The sequence below is a fragment of the Oncorhynchus masou genome, chromosome 9 (assembly GCF_036934945.1).
Source record: "Oncorhynchus masou masou isolate Uvic2021 chromosome 9, UVic_Omas_1.1, whole genome shotgun sequence".
In the NCBI taxonomy this organism is placed as follows: domain Eukaryota; kingdom Metazoa; phylum Chordata; class Actinopteri; order Salmoniformes; family Salmonidae; genus Oncorhynchus; species Oncorhynchus masou.
In genome coordinates, this window is record NC_088220.1 from 64,425,583 (window position 1) to 64,443,392 (window position 17,810).

The 17,810-nt window shown below is 43.8% G+C and overlaps 1 protein-coding gene across 4 annotated transcripts in view; it reads left to right on the forward strand.

Moving 5' to 3' along the window:
* The window catches only part of LOC135546468 (2-(3-amino-3-carboxypropyl)histidine synthase subunit 1-like), a 106,347-nt gene that overhangs the window by 71,371 nt on the left and 17,166 nt on the right, over positions 1-17,810 (forward strand). For all 4 annotated transcript variants that reach the window (XM_064974908.1, XM_064974907.1, XM_064974905.1 and 1 more), the window contains 3 exons: positions 4,861-4,929; positions 13,426-13,582; positions 15,326-15,426. In XM_064974908.1, coding sequence (XP_064830980.1) covers positions 4,861-4,929; positions 13,426-13,582; positions 15,326-15,426 — 327 coding nt within the window. The remainder of the gene's footprint in view (positions 1-4,860; positions 4,930-13,425; positions 13,583-15,325; positions 15,427-17,810) is intronic.

Here is a 17,810-nt window from a genome sequence, read left to right on the forward strand (position 1 = left end):
ATATTAGTCTCTGAGATGCCCCATGTCTTTAATACATTATAGAATCTATATGATTTCAGTAATTAAGAGAAGTATGTTAAAATGGCTGAATGCTTTAGAACAGAGCAGCTGTAAGAATAGCTTTAGTAGCAGATGCCCTCAGATCTCATCCTGACTCCTAGCTTTCCTCTCTCAGACCCTGCTGCTAATGTCTGCAGACATATTAAGAGCAGAATCAGAGTGTGTTGATGCATAATGTAGGACATACAGCACAGTGTTCACTATTATAGCACAGCAACACTCAGCTCTCCTACAAAGGACAATGCATTATGAATGATAGGATAACAAAGGCCCTCATAGGAGTGCTATAGATCGCTATCCTCTTAAAGCATAGAAACACATACAGGGTGTGATGTTGAAAAGCAGGAGGCTCATTGTAGCCAGTGTGATTATAGAGGGACCTAGTATATTATTGAAAAGCAAGCACTCGGCACAGTCGTCATCACTCGTCTTTCATTTTCTTCTTGGCTCACAATTACCCTGCTTTTACCCTGCTATACACACAAAGACACAGATGCACACGCGCTCACACACACACATCCCCACGCACACAATCTAGTCTCAGTGACTGAGTGTGTGCGTGTTAGTGGTGCGCGGGTCAGCTGTTTGTTCACCCAACCGCAATTGCTAATAAACCATCCGCAACCGCCCGACTGTGATAAATTGAAAAACTGAGGCCTGTGTTTTTTTAAACCTAAGCTATGTTTTTGTTTATAATTGCCAACATTTTGGTAGGCTATTTTTAGTAAATGTTAGTCTGTTGATTTTAGTCTGTAATTAGATACATGCAGATTATCTTGGCCTAGAAGACTAACTAAACCCTTGCTCACCAGAAAATGTCATACATCTATAGAATGAATGCTTCAATCTAGGTGAAATCTATGAAGTTTAGATTTTATCCGTCCTTCTCTTGTGCAGCCAAACGTTTAGAGACCAGGGAGCAAATGCAATAACACAACAACAAAAAATGGCTAAGATTTTCTGTGCACAATGTCCAAATGACATCAGTTTGATAGATTTGAAGGGAATTAAATGCTGTGAAAACGACCCTTCATGTTTCTGACGAGATTTCAGATCGCCTTGGATGCATGTCTTTTTGTGGTTGAAATACATGCAGCTTTTATGATACTGATAAAGATAGCACCTTTACAGACAGTAAATAAATATATTTCACCAAGTACAAATGTTCCCAAGTACAAATGTACATTTGATGTATTATTTTTTTGCAGGAGTTAATATTATATTAGGCTATGTGAGAGAGAAAAAAGCTTGCCCCATGGCAAAATTTATAGAATTTCAGCAAACTTAGTTTAAAACTGCAACATTTTCTCTACAGCCCATGGTAAAATGTGTGGAAAAGGCTAGGACCGGCTCTGACTGATATGTGGGTATGGATGAACACGAGCCACTGCGGATTACAGAACAGTATAGGTCCTTTGACATTCCATATTTGATGTCCCCATCTTGTGACTGTTGAATTTGTAGTCAGCACGCAGCATGTTTCCCAAACATTACTGTTCTGGCCCTCCCTTTATTTTAAAATCTCCATTTCACAGCTTTTCTCTTATTTAGTTCTACTCTGACAATGTCCTTTTTGCCTCGGTGGATCGACGTTAACTTTTTCTGGCGAAATTCCCAAAAACATTTGGTTATTGCCGTGTATTTGGGGATTGCCGTGTAATTGGGGATTGCCGTGTAATTGGGGATTGCCGTGTATTTGGGGATTGCCGTGTATTTGGTTATTGCCGTGTATTTGGGGATTGCCGTGTATTTGGGGATTGCCGTGTATTTGGGGATTGCCGTGTATTTGGGGATTGCCGTGTATTTGGGGATTGCCGTGTATTTGGTTATTGCCGTGTATTTGGGGATTGCCGTGTATTTGGGGATTGCCGTGTATTTGGGGATTGCCGTGTATTTGGTTATTGCCGTGTATTTGGGGATTGCCGTGTATTTGGGGATTGCCGTGTATTTGGGGATTGCCGTGTATTTGGTTATTGCCGTGTATTTGGGGATTGCCGTGTATTTGGGGATTGCCGTGTATTTGGGGATTGCCGTGTATTTGGGGATTGCCGTGTATTTGGGGATTGCCGTGTATTTGGGGATTGCCGTGTATTTGGTTATTGCCGTGTATTTGGGGATTGCCGTGTATTTGGGGATTGCCGTGTATTTGGTTATTGCCGTGTATCTGGGGATTGCCGTGTATTTGGGGATTGCCGTGTATTTGGTTATTGCCGTGTATTTGGGGATTGCCGTGCCGTGTATTTGGGGATTGCCGTGTATTTGGGGATTGCCGTGTATTTGGTTATTGCCGTGTATTTGGGGATTGCCGTGTATTTGGTTATTGCCGTGTATTTGGGGATTGCCGTGTATTTGGGGATTGCCGTGTATTTGGGGATTGCCGTGTATTTGGGGATTGCCGTGTATTTGGGGATTGCCGTGTATTTGGGGATTGCCGTGTATTTGGGGATTGCCGTGTATTTGGGGATTGCCGTGTATTTGGGGATTGCCGTGTATTTGGGGATTGCCATGTATTTGGGGATTCAAAATCAAATCAAATGTTATTTGTCACATACACATGGTTAGCAGATGTTAATGCGAGTGTAGCGAAATGCTTGTGCTTCCAGTTCCGACAATGCAGTAATAACCAACAAGTAATCTAACTAACAATTCCAAAACTAATATCTTATACACAGTGTAAGGGGATAAAGAATATGTACATAAAGATATGAATGAGTGATGGTGCAGAGCAGCATAGGCAAGATACAGTAGATGGTATCGAGTACAGTATATACATATGAGATGAGTATGTAAACAAAGTGGCATAGTTAAAGTGGCTAGTGATACATGTATTACATAAGGATGCAGTAGATGATAGAGTACAGTATATACGTATACATATGAGATGAATAATGTAGGGTATGTAAACATTATATTAGGTAGCATTGTTTAAAATGGCTAGTGATATATTTTACATCCTTTCCCATCAATTCCCATTATTGAAGTGGCTGGAGTTGAGTCAGTGTCAGTGTGTTGGCAGCAGCCACTCAATGTTAGTGGTTGCTGTTTAACAGTCTGATGGCCTTGAGATAGAAGCTGTTTTTCAGTCTCTCGGTCCCAGCTTTGATGCACCTGTACTGACCTCGCCTTCTGGATGATAGCGGGGTGAACAGGCAGTGGCTCGGGTGGGTGTTGTCCTTAATGATCTTTATGGCCTTCCTGTAACATCGGGTGGTGTAGGTGTCCTGGAGGGCAGGTAGTTTGCCCCCGGTGATACGTTGTGCAGACCTCACTACCCTCTGGAGAGCCTTACGGTTGTGGGCGGAGCAGTTGCCGTACCAGGCGGTGATACAGCCCGCCAGGATGCTCTCGATTGTGCATATGTAGAAGTTTGTGAGTGTTTTTGGTGACAAGCCAAATTTCTTCAGCCTCCTGAGGTTGAAGAGGCGCTGCTGCGCCTTCTTTACGATGCTGTCTGTGTGAGTGGACCAATTTAGTTTGTGATGTGTATGCCGAGGAACTTAAAACTTACTACCCTCTCCACTACTGTTCCATCGATGTGGATAGGGGGGTGTTCCCTCTGCTGTTTCCTGAAGTCCACAATCATCTCCTTAGTTTTGTTGACGTTGAGTGTGAGGTTATTTTCCTGACACCACACTCCGAGGGCCCTCACCTCCTCCCTGTAGGCCGTCTCGTCGTTGTTGGTAATCAAGCCTACCACTGTTGTGTCGTCCGCAAACTTGATGATTGAGTTGGAGGCGTGCGTTGCCGCGCAGTCGTGGGTGAACAGGGAGTACAGGAGGATTGCCGTGTATTTGGGGATTGCCGTGTATTTGGTTATTGCCGTGTATTTGGTTATTGCCGTGTATTTGGGGATTGCCGTGTATTTGGGGATTGTGACTTGTATTTGGGGATTGCCGTGTATTTGGTGCACGTACAGTTAGGACCTAAAGATTAGGCTTATACACTAATGGCAGTTACAAATAATGAAAGAAAAACCTCAATGTAGCCTAAAAATGTGAATCGCACAATAATTATACATTTATGGATTTTTTAATGCATCGCTTTCTCTTTATTCAACCCACCCGCTCTTCATCCACACAATATTTCATGACCCTAAACCCAGATATAACCGTGGGGACTGCAGGTTATGAGTTAACCCGCGTACCACTAGTGCGTGGGTGTGTGTTATTTTGTGTGTGTGTGTGTCTATGTGTGCCTGTCTGTGTGGAGGTTAGTTGTGGCTCCTGGGGGTCCCTGTGGATGCTCACCCACAGCCCGTTCCACACACACTTTCCTAAACGCTGGCTAATTAATTCCTCTAATTGTCTCTGCCTCCCCTTGGGCCTCTGCGAACTCGCCACGGTTACAGAGGCCTGGACACCTCACTCAGCCAATAGCAGGCCGCCTCCCAGAAAACCCCCTGGGATGATAATTGTGTGTGTGTGTGTGTGCCCCTTGAACCCTGCCCCATCACTGGTCTCGGTGGGCTGACTAATAACACCCCTGGGTTAATTGAAAAGCCTGGTAGTGGATTAACAACATGGGGTCATCACAGGGGTGGTGTGCGGCAGTGTTCCTATACGTCAGCAGCCCCTGGTCACACCTTGCACCCCTGAACCCCAGGCATAGGTCCTCTGAGACCACTTTGTTTCACCAGGAGAGAGGGGTGGGGGGTGTAGAGGAAGGACAGATGGGGAAGGAGGGAAGGAGGGAGGGAGAGAATTGTTGTTCCACCACAGGTATGCAGGGAGTGTGTCTGTCTCACTGTGTTTGTATCTCTCTCATCCTGTGCCTCTGTGTGTGTTGTGTTTGTATTTATAGCTACCTGGGAGATGGCAGGTTCCACCTGGAGTCCATCATGATTGCCAACCCAGAGATACATGCCTACAGGTAAATAATAGCATGCACATAATGACCCTTTACCTCCTTACAGTCGTTCCAGTTGGCCTATAGGGCTAAATTGACATTAGTCTTACAGAAGAAATATGGAAAGCATATGCATAAGTTTGGAGATTAATGGGGAAATGATTAGATTAAAGGTGAGGACAAAACAATGAATCTGGAACAAGACTGAATCCAAACATTACACTGTTGATTTTATTAGCATTTACATTTACTGTACTTTTCGCCACATTTGTTGATAACGAAATTAGAAAATACTCTGGATACATTCAGTAACATGATAAGAATATTAATGGAACATTGGGGGCAGGTGCAACATAATACAAAATAATGACAAGGGTTTGAGTGAGAGGACTAACTGGTGTCTCCAGGTGGCCACACACTTCTCCAGTGTACACAAGTCATTTTAATGTACTTTTATGACTCAAAGAAGAGTCTTCAACTATAAGGTACTATTTTGAGCTCTCCTTGCATTGCTGTGAGGAATGAGAGCAAGCAGACTGGTCATTTTATTTGGAGCACAGCCCTGCATCCCTGCCTTTACACAATGACTGTTTACGCATTCCAAAAATGGTCCATTATAAATTGCAATCTGGTCAGTTGGGCATGATTTGAAAGCGTGTTTTATTGCCAACATGGCTAGCTAAGTTACAAAATATGATCTAACAGTGTTAGGCTTTCACGAGGCAATTCAGAGAAGCAGATAATTTTGGTGTGCATAGAATAGAGTCGCGAGTACATTCCCTGTCAAATGTCTTTACAATACCACAAACAGGCTCATTCTGTTCAGGACAACCCAGGATATGACGCCATGTCATCTTGTATCTGTACACCAAGCATTGTAAATATGAATGATGACACTGTATATAACATGAGTTCTATGATGTGGAAATGTGAAGTACACATCTGGACTAACAGGTGTTTGGCTTGCTTGTGTAACAGTATAAGTTTAGACCGTCCCCTCGCCCATACCCGGGCACGACCCAGGGACCGTCTGCACACATCAACAACAGTCACCCACGAAGCATCGTTACCCATCGTTCCACAAAAGCCGCGGCCCTTGCAGAGCAAGAGGAACTACTACTTCAAGGTCTCAGAGCAAGTGACGTCACCGATTGAAACGCTATTTAGCGCGCACCACTAACTAAGCTAGCCGTTTCACATCCGTTACACTTGTATGACATCAAAGCAGCATTTGTTATAATCCTCAATGTCTCATCTTTCAAAATACATTGAGTCCTCTTTATTTACAGCATTTCCCTCTCTGACAACCAAACTGTGCAAAAGTTGCCTAATTGAGGGGGGGACTTCTTGTCGTGCGCAGTACTCAAGTTCAGAACGGCTGTCAGTCAAAACCAATACTGCGCTGTGAAGCGGAGACCTTGAGCTTTGGCATTATGTATTGTATGTTACTGTGCAGCCACTGCATTCCAATTTAGACGCTTATCAGCAATGTTCCCTCTAAGCTGCGTGCGTGCTCGGGCGAGCGGTAGCCCAAAGACTGACGCGAAGCTCTCCTGGACTGCCGCGCAGCTCCCCTGGACTGCAGCGCAGCTCCCCTGGACTGCAGCGCAGCTCCCCTGGACTGCCGCGCTGCTCCCCTGGACTGCTCCCCTGAACTGCCGCGCCGCTCTCCTGGACTGGCGCGCCGCTCTCCTGGCCTGCCGCGCTGCTCCCTTCGACTGCCGCGCAGCTCCCCTGGACTGCCGCACTGCTCCCCTGGACTGCCGCACTGCGCTCTTCGACTACCACGCTGCTCTCTTCGACTGCCGTGCAGAGCACAGAAGAATGTCAGCCCACGGAGAGCACGAGATTGACCTTCAGTCAACTTTCTAGAGCTTTCCATATGAGTGAACACTATCAATATTTCCCTTCAATGTGGCATTTGTGATCGAATCAACACAATATTAGCCACTTTCAATGCAACATACCGAAACAAAACTAACTATGCAAGAGATTGTGTTGTTGGCAGAACACATCGGCGTAGGATTTCTATTGCGCAGGACTCAGTCCGTACTCTACACAGACGTGCGGCATAACCAATCAGAACTGCAGTCGTCTATATGCAAATACACCATTGCTATATATGTATCTGTGCCATTTACGTTGAACTGAACTGTGTTTACAGCATGAGGGGTCGTGAGTAGATGCAGTTGTTTTGAGATCAAAGCGAGAGCGAGAGCTGCGTGTAGCGAAGTGTGCACATTTTGTTCATGTCCTTTGCTATTTGGTGAGTTATTAGCCCAGTTATAGATCATTTGTAGTCAGAAATAGGAGCATGATTGCTTTCTACAAGAGCACAAAATGTGTACATTTCTAAAAAGCCTGTCAGGTAAAGAGATTTGTTTTTGTCTTAAATGGGCGGTGTTGTATTTTGAGACAGCTTATTCAAGCCTAAGTAGCCAATAGACAGAGGATAGCATAATTTGTCTGATTCTCTGTAATAATGGTATGGAATTAATAATGCATTTTATTTTGTAAAGTGGTTTCTTGCATCAAACAACACCACAGTATTTTCAGTCACCTTGTCTGAAGGTCAAGTGGATAAACAGGTTCATGTCAAGTCCTGCATGTTTGTTTCAAAAGTCTCATGGAATGTAGGCCTACATTGAACACCACACATTGGATGCTACTGTAGGCTGAATGATAGAACAGCTATTTCCATGTTAAAATGTTATGGTGTGTATTTTCTCCATTGTTTTTGATGGTAGGCCACTCTGGTAGGCCTACATTATGATCAAATAGCCACAGTAGCCTACATGACCTCTGTTAAACCTGTAACTTAAAGTGGGTAGAGCCTCAGTGTTCACAGTAAATACGCACTGGAAGTCGCACAGAATTATCACAACGTTCAAGTTTGCGCTCAGCAGACCTGAAATTTGCTTAGTTCCTGGTGGGAACATTGCGTTTCAGTGTCCAAATTTGCTATTTTGTATACTGGTACAAGTGTAAAGAGCTAATCAGGCACTGTGTGTTCCATTTACAGTATACTAACTAGTGTACTACAGTGGATGAGTCTGAGGTAGATTGCAGAATGTCATTATTGTCAGTAACACATTGCATTCAGACACCTTCCCCTTTTCCACAGTTTGTTACGTTACAGCCTTGTTCTAAAATTGATCATATTAAATGTTTTCCTCATCAATCTACACACAATACCCCATAACAACAAAGTGAAAACATTTTGCAAATGTATAAAAAAGTATAAAAACATGCATACCTTATTTACATACAGTACCCATCAAAAGTTTGGACACACCTACTCATTCCAATGTTTTTCTTAATTTTTACTATTTTCTATGAAATAACACATATGGAATCACGTAATTACCAAAAACGTGTTAAACAAATCAAAATATATTTTATATTTTAAGTTCTTCAAAGTAGCCGCCCTTTGCCTTGATGACAGCTTTGCAAACTCTTGGTATTCTCTTAACCAGCTTTACGAGTAATGCTTTTCCAACCATCTTGATTTTCCTTCACTCATCGGTCCAACTCATCCCAAACCATCTCAATTGGGTTGAGGTCGGGTGATTGTGGAGGCCAGGTCATCTGATGCAGCACTCCATTACTCTCCTTCTTGGTCAGATTGCCCTTACACAGCCTGGAGGTATGTTGGGTCATTGTCCTGTTGAAAAACAAATGATAGTCCCACTAAGCGCAAACCAGATGGGATGGCGTATCACTGCAGAACGCTGTGGTAGCCATGCTGGTTAAGTGTGCCTTGAATTCTAAATAAATCATGACAGTGTCACCCTCACACCATCACACCTCCTCCTCCATGCTTCATGGTGGGAACCACACATGCGGAGATCATCCGCTTACTTACTCAGTGTCTCACAAAGACATGCTCGTGTTTCTTGGCCCAAGCAAGTCTCTTCTTCTTATTGGTGTGCTTTAGTAGTGGTTTCTTTGCAGCAATTTGACCATGAAGGCCTGATTCAAGCAGTCTCCTCTGAACAGTTGATGTTGAGATGTGTCTGTTACCTGAACTCTGTGAACAATTTATTTGGGCTGCATTCTGAGGTGCAGTTAACTCTAATGATCTTAACCTCTGCAGCAGAGGTAAGTCTCTGTCTTTCCTGTGGCGGTCCTCATGAGAGCCAATTTCATCATAGCGCTTGATGGTTTTTGCGACTGCACTTGAAGAAACTTTAAAAGTGCTTTAAATTTTCCAGATTGACTGACCTTCATGTCTTAAAGTAATGATGGACTGCCGTTTCTCTTTGCATATTTGAGCTGTTCTTGCAATAATATGGACTTTGGCTTTTACCAAATAGGGCTATCTTCTGTATACCACACCAGCCTTGTCACAACTGATTGGCTAAAACACATTAAGAAGGAAAGAAGTTCAACAAATTAACTTTTAACCTGTTATGGCTGCAATCCCGATATCGGGATCAATATGACAACTACCAGTGAAAATAGAGGGCGCCAAATTCATACCACAGAAATCTCATAATTACAATTCCTAAAACATACGTGTCTTATATCATATCAAAGCTATTCTCGTTGTTAATCCCACCATCAACGTGTCCGATTTCAAATAGGCTTTTCAGCGAAAGCACTACAAACGATTATGTTAGGTCTCCACCAAACCACAATAAGCACAGCCATTTTCCAGCAAAATATAGCATTCACAAAAAGCATAAATAAAGATAAAATGAATCACTAACCTTGAATTATCTTCATCAGATGACACTCATATGACTTCATGTTACACAATACATGCATGTTTTGTTTGATAAAGTTCATATTTATATAAAATAATCTGAGTTTACATTGGCACGTTAGATTCACCAGTTCCAAAAACATCTAGTGATTTTGCATAGCCACATCGTTTCAACAGAAATACTCATCATAAATGTAGATGATAATACAAGTGGAATTATAGATATACCTCTCCTCAATGCAACCGCTGTGTCAGATTTCAAAAAAAAGTTTACGTAAGAAGCAACCCATGCAATAATCTGAGACGGCGCTCAGAACAGTAGCCAAATTAGCCTCCATGTTGGAGTCTACAGAAACCGGAAAATACATGATAAATGTTTCCTTACCTTTGATGAACTTCATCAGAATGCAGTCCTAGAAATCCCAGGTCCACAATAAATTCTTGATTTGTTCGAAAATGTCCGTTATTTATGTCCAATTAGCTACTTTGGTTAGCGCGTTTGGTAAACTATTCCAAAGTCACAAAGCGCGTCCACTATAACGTGACGAAATTATCAAAAGTTCTGTAACAGTCAGTAGAAACATGTCAAACGATGTACTGAATCAATATTTAGAATGTTGTTTAGATATATCTTGAATAACGTTCCAACCGGAGAATTAGAATTACTTCAGATGAGCGGTGGAACGCAAGTCATTCCCCCGTGAACGCGCCTGGTGAAAGCATGGTCCACACATGGCTGTGGTGACTATTCCCTGTGTCAATCGACCCCCCTTCACATTAGTCATCAGACAAAGTTCTATTGACTGCTGACATCTAGTGGAAGGCATAGGATGTGAAAACTCATCCACATCTCGCTGTAATTTCAATGAGACCTTGGTTGACAATCTGCCACCTGCTATATCAGTTCTGTTATACTCACAGACATAATTCAAACAGTTTTAGAAACTTCAGAGTGTTTTCTAACCAATACTACTAATAATATGCAAATATTAGCAACTATGACTGAGGAGCAGGCAGTTTGATATGGGCACCTTTCATCCAAGCTACTCAATACTGCCCCTGCAGCCATAAAAAGTTAGCAAGGCACACCTGTTAATTTAAACACGTTCAAATCAAATCAAATGTATTTATATTGCCCTTCGTACATCAGCTGATATCTCAAAGTGCTTTACAGAAACCCAGTCTAAAACCCCAAACAGCAAGCAATGCAGGTGTAGAAGCACGGTGGCTAGGGAAACATTCCAGGTGACTACCTCGTGAAGCTGGTTTAGAGAATGCCAGGAGTGTGCAAAGCTGTCATCAAGACAACGGGTGGCTACTTTGAAGAATCTAAAATATATTTTGATTTGTTTAACACTTTTTTGGTTACTACATGATTCCATATGTGTATATATAGTTTTGATGTCTTCGCTATTCTACAATGTACAAACTAGTAAAATTAAAGAAAAACCCTTTAATGAGTAGGTGTCCAAACTTTTGACTGGTACTGTAAGTATTCCGACTCTTTGCTACGAGACTCAACTCGCCCGGCCAAACTGAGCAATCGGAGGTGAAGGGCCTTGGTCAGAGGGGATGATGATCACTCTGACAGAGCTCTATATTTCCTCTGGAGATTGGAGAACCTTCCAGAAGGACAACCAGCACTCCACAAATCAGGCCTTTGCCAGACGGAAGCCACTCCTCAGCCACCTAAAGGACTCTGACCATGAGAAACAAGATTCTCTTGTCTGATGAAACCAAGATTGAACTATTTAGCCTAAATGCCAAGTCTGGAGGAAAGCTGGCACCATCCCTATGGTGAAGCATGGTGGCGGCAGCATCATGCTGTGGGGAAGTTTTTCAGCGGCCGGGACTGGGAGACTCAAAACTAAAATAAGCTATAATTTTATTTGTCACGTGCCGAATACAACTGGTGTAGTAGACCTTACTGTGAAAAGCTTACTTACAAGCCCTTAACCAACAATGCAGTTTTAAGATAAATAAGTGTTCAAGTATTTACAAAAATAAACTGAAGTAAAAATAAATTAAATGATAATTAAGTAGAAAAATAACAAATAATTAAGGTGCAATAATATAATAATATAACAGTAGCGAGGCTATATACAGGGGGTACCGGTACAGAGTCAATGGTTGGGGGCACAGGTTATCCGAGGTAATTGAGTTAATATGGACATGTAGGTAGAGGTACAGGGACTATGCATGGATAATAAACAGTGTAGCAGCAGCGTAAAAATGGGGGTGGGGGGATGCGTGTGGTAGCAGAGAGAACAGTCTATGACTAGGGTGTCTGGAGTCTTTGGCAATTTTTAGGGCCTTCCTCTGACACCGCCTGGTATAGAGGTCATTGGATGGCAGGGAGCTTGGCCCCGGTGATGATCTTGGCCATACGCGCTACCCTCTGTAGTGACTTGCGGTCGGAGGACGAGCAGTTGCCATACCAGGGGGTGATGCAACCAGTCAGGATGCTCTCGATGGTGCAGCTGTAGAGCTTTCTGAGTATCTGAGGACCCGTGCCAAATCTTTTCAGTCTCCTGAGGGGGAATAGGTTTTGTCGTGCCCTCTTCACGACTGTCTTGGTGTGCTTGGACCATGAGAGTTTGTTGGTGATGTGGACACCAAGGAACTTGAAGCTCTCAACCTGCCTTGTAACAGCCCCGTCGATGAGAATGGGGGTGTGCTTGGCCCTCCTTTTACTGTAGTCCACATCATCTCCTTTGTCTTGATCCTGTTGAGGGAGAGGTTGTTGTCCAGGCACCAATGTTTCATTGTTGTTGGTGATCATGCCTACCACTATTGTGTCGTCGACTAGTCAGGATCGAGGGAAAGATTAACGGAGCAAAGTACAGAGAGAGACTTTATAAAAACCTGCTCCAGAGAGCTCAGAATGTCAGACTGGGTCGACAACCCTAAGCACACAGCCAATAAAACGCAGGAGTGGCTTTGGGACAGGTCTCTGAATGTCCTTGAGTGGCCCAGCCAGAGGCCAGACTTGAATCCGATCTAACATCTCTGGAGAGACCTTAAAATAGCTGTGCAGCGACGCTCCCCATCCAACCTGACCGAGCTTGAGAGTATCTGCAGAGAAGAATGGGAGAAACTCCCCAAATACAGGTGTTCTAAGCTTGTAGTGTCATAACCAAGAAGGCAGAAGGTTGTTATCGCTGCCAAAGGTGCTTCAACAAAGTACTGAGTAAAGGGTCTGAATACCTATGTATATGTCATATTTCAGTTTGTTATTTTTAATACATTTGCAAAAATGTCTAAAAACCTGTTTTTGCTTTGTAAATATGGGGTATTGTGTGTCGGTTGATTCATAAATTTTAGATTAAGGCTTTAACAAAATGTTTAAAGAAATCAAGGGGTCTGAATACTTTCTGAATGGACTGTATACAGGATTAATGTGATGTGGTTCACCTTGTAGGAGGTTGTCATTATGGTGTCATTGCCACTCAGCTGTATTGGTGGGAAACTATTTATATGAAATGGTGTTTGTTGTATACACTACTGCCCTCCTCTCGGTCTCTAATAAAGAAGATGATCATCTCAAGATGTGCTGAGCTGAGCTCTCCTGGTAGAGAGAGAAAGATTTGTTTCTCTAAAATGCCTCTTTTTCTCTCATATAACTGCCTTAATACTTGATGGATTTTCATGATTGGATTTTCTCTTCTTGCGCTTCTATCCTCGAGGTAGATACCAGTTGTGAACAATACACTCTAATGTGCATGTTTTGTGTGTTTGTGTATGATTGCAAATGCCTGTGCTTTTGTGTGTATGTCTGTGCACTCGTGTGCTGTGTGTATGTGTGTGTTTAGGTACGACCCGTACAGTAAGATATTCTCCAGGGAGTACTATGACCATGAAGCCATGCGGTCCATCCGGCTCCAGGCCATCGACAAGGCTCGCTCTGCCCAGAGATGGGGCCTGATCCTGGGCACGCTGGGCCGGCAGGGCAACCCTAAGGTCATGGAGGTATGAGCCTGTATCCCGGAGATCTCACACTTATCCTGATTCTACCCCTCCCTCACACCCTGAGACCTTCACTTATGCAATAATGTGTAATACAATTTGTGGGGCACAGCTTCTCTTAGTTACTCAGACAAGCAGCTAAATGCACCTGTGGAGACTTGTGTAAAGCCAAACCTCACCCCTCCAACAGTTGGCATCTGGATGTTCTGTGCGAGTGTGCCTGGGGTTCTTAATCGGTCCTACATGGGGGGGTTATTGGATCCCATTCTAGCCTTCTCTCAAGCCCTCTTCTTCCCTCCTCCTTCCTCCTCTCAGCACTCTTCTCTTTGTTCTCTCCTCCGTTTGATCTGCCCGCTTCTTGTTTTCCTCTCATGTGCTGTGTTTGACTTTGTTTGGGATTCTTCCTCCACGTCCTCGCATCATCCTTTTCTCTAATTGGTATGCTGGAAGGAAGAGACAGAGGGGGGGGGGGGTGAGACTGAGAGAATCATAGCGTTCTCTGGCATCTCTCCTCTCCTCTTGCTGTCAGATTATATTTTAAAACCAAACCTTTCCCCCACAATTTTCAAACCTGTATGAAAACCTCTCCTCTTATCCACATACAGTAATCTATTACCACAGAGAGTCAAGACACACACACAGTGCATTAAAATGTGAGTGGATGTTTCCCCCCTCAGAACGTCGACTTCAAAAAGATCCCCTAATGGTTAGTATAGAGAGAGGTAAAACTCTGCAGCCAGCCACACTGTGATTCTCCGTTCCCTAGTGGGTTAGTTCAGTAGCTGGATTTGTATCTGTCCCACTGGTTCTACCCCTCATTGGGCCAATGTGTAGATTAAGTGGTTGAGTTGTGTGATAGTCCTTTGTCTGGACAGGACTGGATAATCTTAGATAACATCCCAGGCTGTCATAGTAAAGGGTGAGAACTAACCCACTAGGGAACGGAGAATCACAGTGTGGCAGGCTGCAGAGGTTTACCTCTCTCTATACTAACCATTAGGGGATCTTTTTGAAGTCGACGTTCTGAGCTGGGAAACATCCACTCACCTTTTAATGCACTGTGTGTGTGTCTTGACTCTCTGTGGTAACACTCTTGGTCCAGCGGGCCCTCTTCAAAGACGTTCACCAACACAGAAGGAAGTTCAGTCCCAGAACTGGCTCAACACTTTTATCTAGTGATGTTATTGGGTGGTGATGTGTTTTATCTAGTGATGTTATTGGGTGGTGATGTGTTTTATCTAGTGATGTTATTGGGTGGTGATGTGTTTTATCTAGTGATGTTATTGGGTGGTGATGTGTTTTATCTAGTGATGTTATTGGGTGGTGATGTGTTTTATCTAGTGATGTTATTGGGTGGTGATGTGTTTTATCTAGTGATGTTATTGGGTGGTGATGTGTTTTATCTAGTGATGTTATTGGGTGGTGATGTGTTTTATCTAGTGATGTTATTGGGTGGTGATGTGTTTTATCTAGTGATGTTATTGGGTGGTTTTCTCCAGTGTTGCTGGGCTCCATCATTGAGAGCCAGCTGGGTTGTTGTGTGTCTGTGTCTGTAGTAGTATAGGCAGGCAACACAGCCTGGTCCCTTGTGAGTCCAAGACCTGCACAAACACATACTTGTTCTTCGTGTGGACTCGGCACAAAGCTAATGTGACCATCCTCTTTCTCTATGTCCTCCTACTCTCATTACTCCCTCACTCTTTGTACTTCTCTCTCTCTCACACACACTTTCTCTCTCCATTATAGCACCTGGAATCCAAGCTTGAGTCTCTTGGCAAGTCCTTCACTCGAGTGCTGCTGTCTGAGATTTTCCCCAGCAAGCTGGACCTGATGGCAGAAGTGGATGCGTGAGTCTACAGCACACACACACGCATGCACACACACAAACACACACACACAGGGAAAGGCTCTCTGTTATCCAGCTCTGTTATCCAGCGAGGCACAGTCATAAATGTCTTTAATAGAAAACTCCAAAAGCTTCTTAAGTGAAATGTCAACCTCTCGTGCTTCAAGCTCCAGTTGCTTTGTTTTCTATGACTGTCTGACAGAAAGAAGGAAAGGAGGAGTGTGTATTTGTATATTTGAGACACAAATGAACACATTCTTCACAGTCCACACAATCAACAGATTGGCCTCTCACTGTGGAGTAATGAGTACTGCGATGTGTGAGGGAGGAGTGGGTGAAGGATGGACAGAAGGTCTGAAAGAGAGAGATCGGGGGACGCAGAGGTAGTTGAGGAGGTTGTGTTGAAACGGGAGAGAGCATGATAAAATGAGGTGTTGCTGCTCTTGCTTTTTTGGCTCTGATCTGATCTCACCACTCTCCAAGGCAGTTACACACAACAGTAAATTCATAAGCCCGGCACGACTCAAACCGGCAAAATATTCACACCCCTCACCCGAGGCGATTCACAGGCACCTGTTTAGACAGATCAGTGGCCGCAGATTAAGTACTCAGGGAGGGAAGGAAAATAAGTGCTTTTGAAATGCAGAGAGCTGGCAGAGTGGGGTCGCTCAGTCAGTCGTTAGTAGAGTGGTGTGACAAGGCTGGCGTCATGGCTCTGAAACACGTCACAGGACAGACACAAAGTTCATGATATCACAGGGTTGATGTAGCCGGGATGACTCGAAAGGGCTCGCAGTCAGTACATAGTCATCATCCCTTTCGTTTCAGCCATATGACTCCAAAGGGCGGACTGGCATCGCAGTGAAGGCGTGATAGGAATTCTGTTACCTCTCTATAGGAATTCTGTTACAGGGAAGACGTGATGGGAATTCTGTTACAGGGAAGACGTGATGGGAATTCTGTTACAGGGAAGACGTGATGGGAATTCTGTTACAGGGAAGACGTGATGGGAATTCTGTTACAGGGAAGACGTGATGGGAATTCTGTTACAGGGAAGACGTGATGGGAATTCTGTTACAGGGAAGACGTGATGGGAATTCTGTTACAGGGAAGACGTGATGGGAATTCTGTTACAGGGAAGACGTGATGGGAATTCTGTTACAGGGAAGACGTGATGGGAATTCTGTTACAGGGAAGGCGTGATAGGAATGACGTGATGGCTGACATTACAGGGCTTATCTCAGTGCTACACGGCTCTCAGCAGTACCCCAGGTAATGAGACTGGTCTCAAGGTGGCTCTGCAGCGGTGTTAGAGGGCCAGTAATGGCCTGATCAGAAATACCCAATTCAGACAGAAGATGTGGTATATTACATGTACAAAATAAATATAAGGCTATGTTATTATGACCCCCTTTCAAACAACCCCTTATTCACCACTTTCTTGCAAGTATACCCCTTTCATACAACTGGCAAATTGGGAGGGGCGTGTTCATAACCTAGAGGCTGTTTACATTGCAAATTAGAGAGGTGTTAAACAATGGGATGTGTTAAGGCATTTACACAGACCTGTCACTTGTGTTTTGATTATAGGGTCTGTGAAAATGCAGGAATCATGACTAAGTCTTTCGGTGGCAGGATAAAAGAAGCAAGCGTGGCACATTAGTGGGGTCTTTGTCTGTGTATGAAAGGGCTAGAAGTGACTAAAGTGGTGTTAGTTAGGTGTATGAGATTTGACTTTTTTCGGGAGGCAATCTGAAATGGTCAGCAAGATGAGTGAGATTGGCCCACAGCAGGAGATGACGAGCCTAGACAGATACTTTAACCACTAGACTAACTAACTCAGTGTTGGCAGTGATTCTCTGAACTCCTCTATTTAGCCTACCAGTATTTGGAATTAGTTTTGCTGGAGTGTTTCTACCTCCATTGATTCCTGAGTTAGACAAAAACACAAACACCCTGAAGGAGACAGAAATAGGACGTTTTGAAAGGAAGTTTGGTTTGTGTTCTGATCCCACATTGGGGACAGTGCTTACCTGTGGGCACAGAATCAAAGGCAGCACAGTCTGGCTGTGGAGAGGAGTGCAGAAAGAGAAGGGAGGGAGAAAGGGAAGGTGTACTAGCCCACACAGTGCAGCAGAGAGGGCCCACCCTCAGCCTTTCTCTCCCATTAGTGACACACCACACACACTTCGAGAAGTGAAACCATTAGCAAACACTTTAAAGTGTGTAATTAGACTGTCCCCAGGCTGGTTTAGAACCGTCGTGTAGATATATGGCACACACACACACACACACACACACACACTTATATCAACTGGATCGTAAATACCTCGCAATGTCTAATGCCAATTTACCGCAAATCAACTGCATTTCCTTTTCATCCAT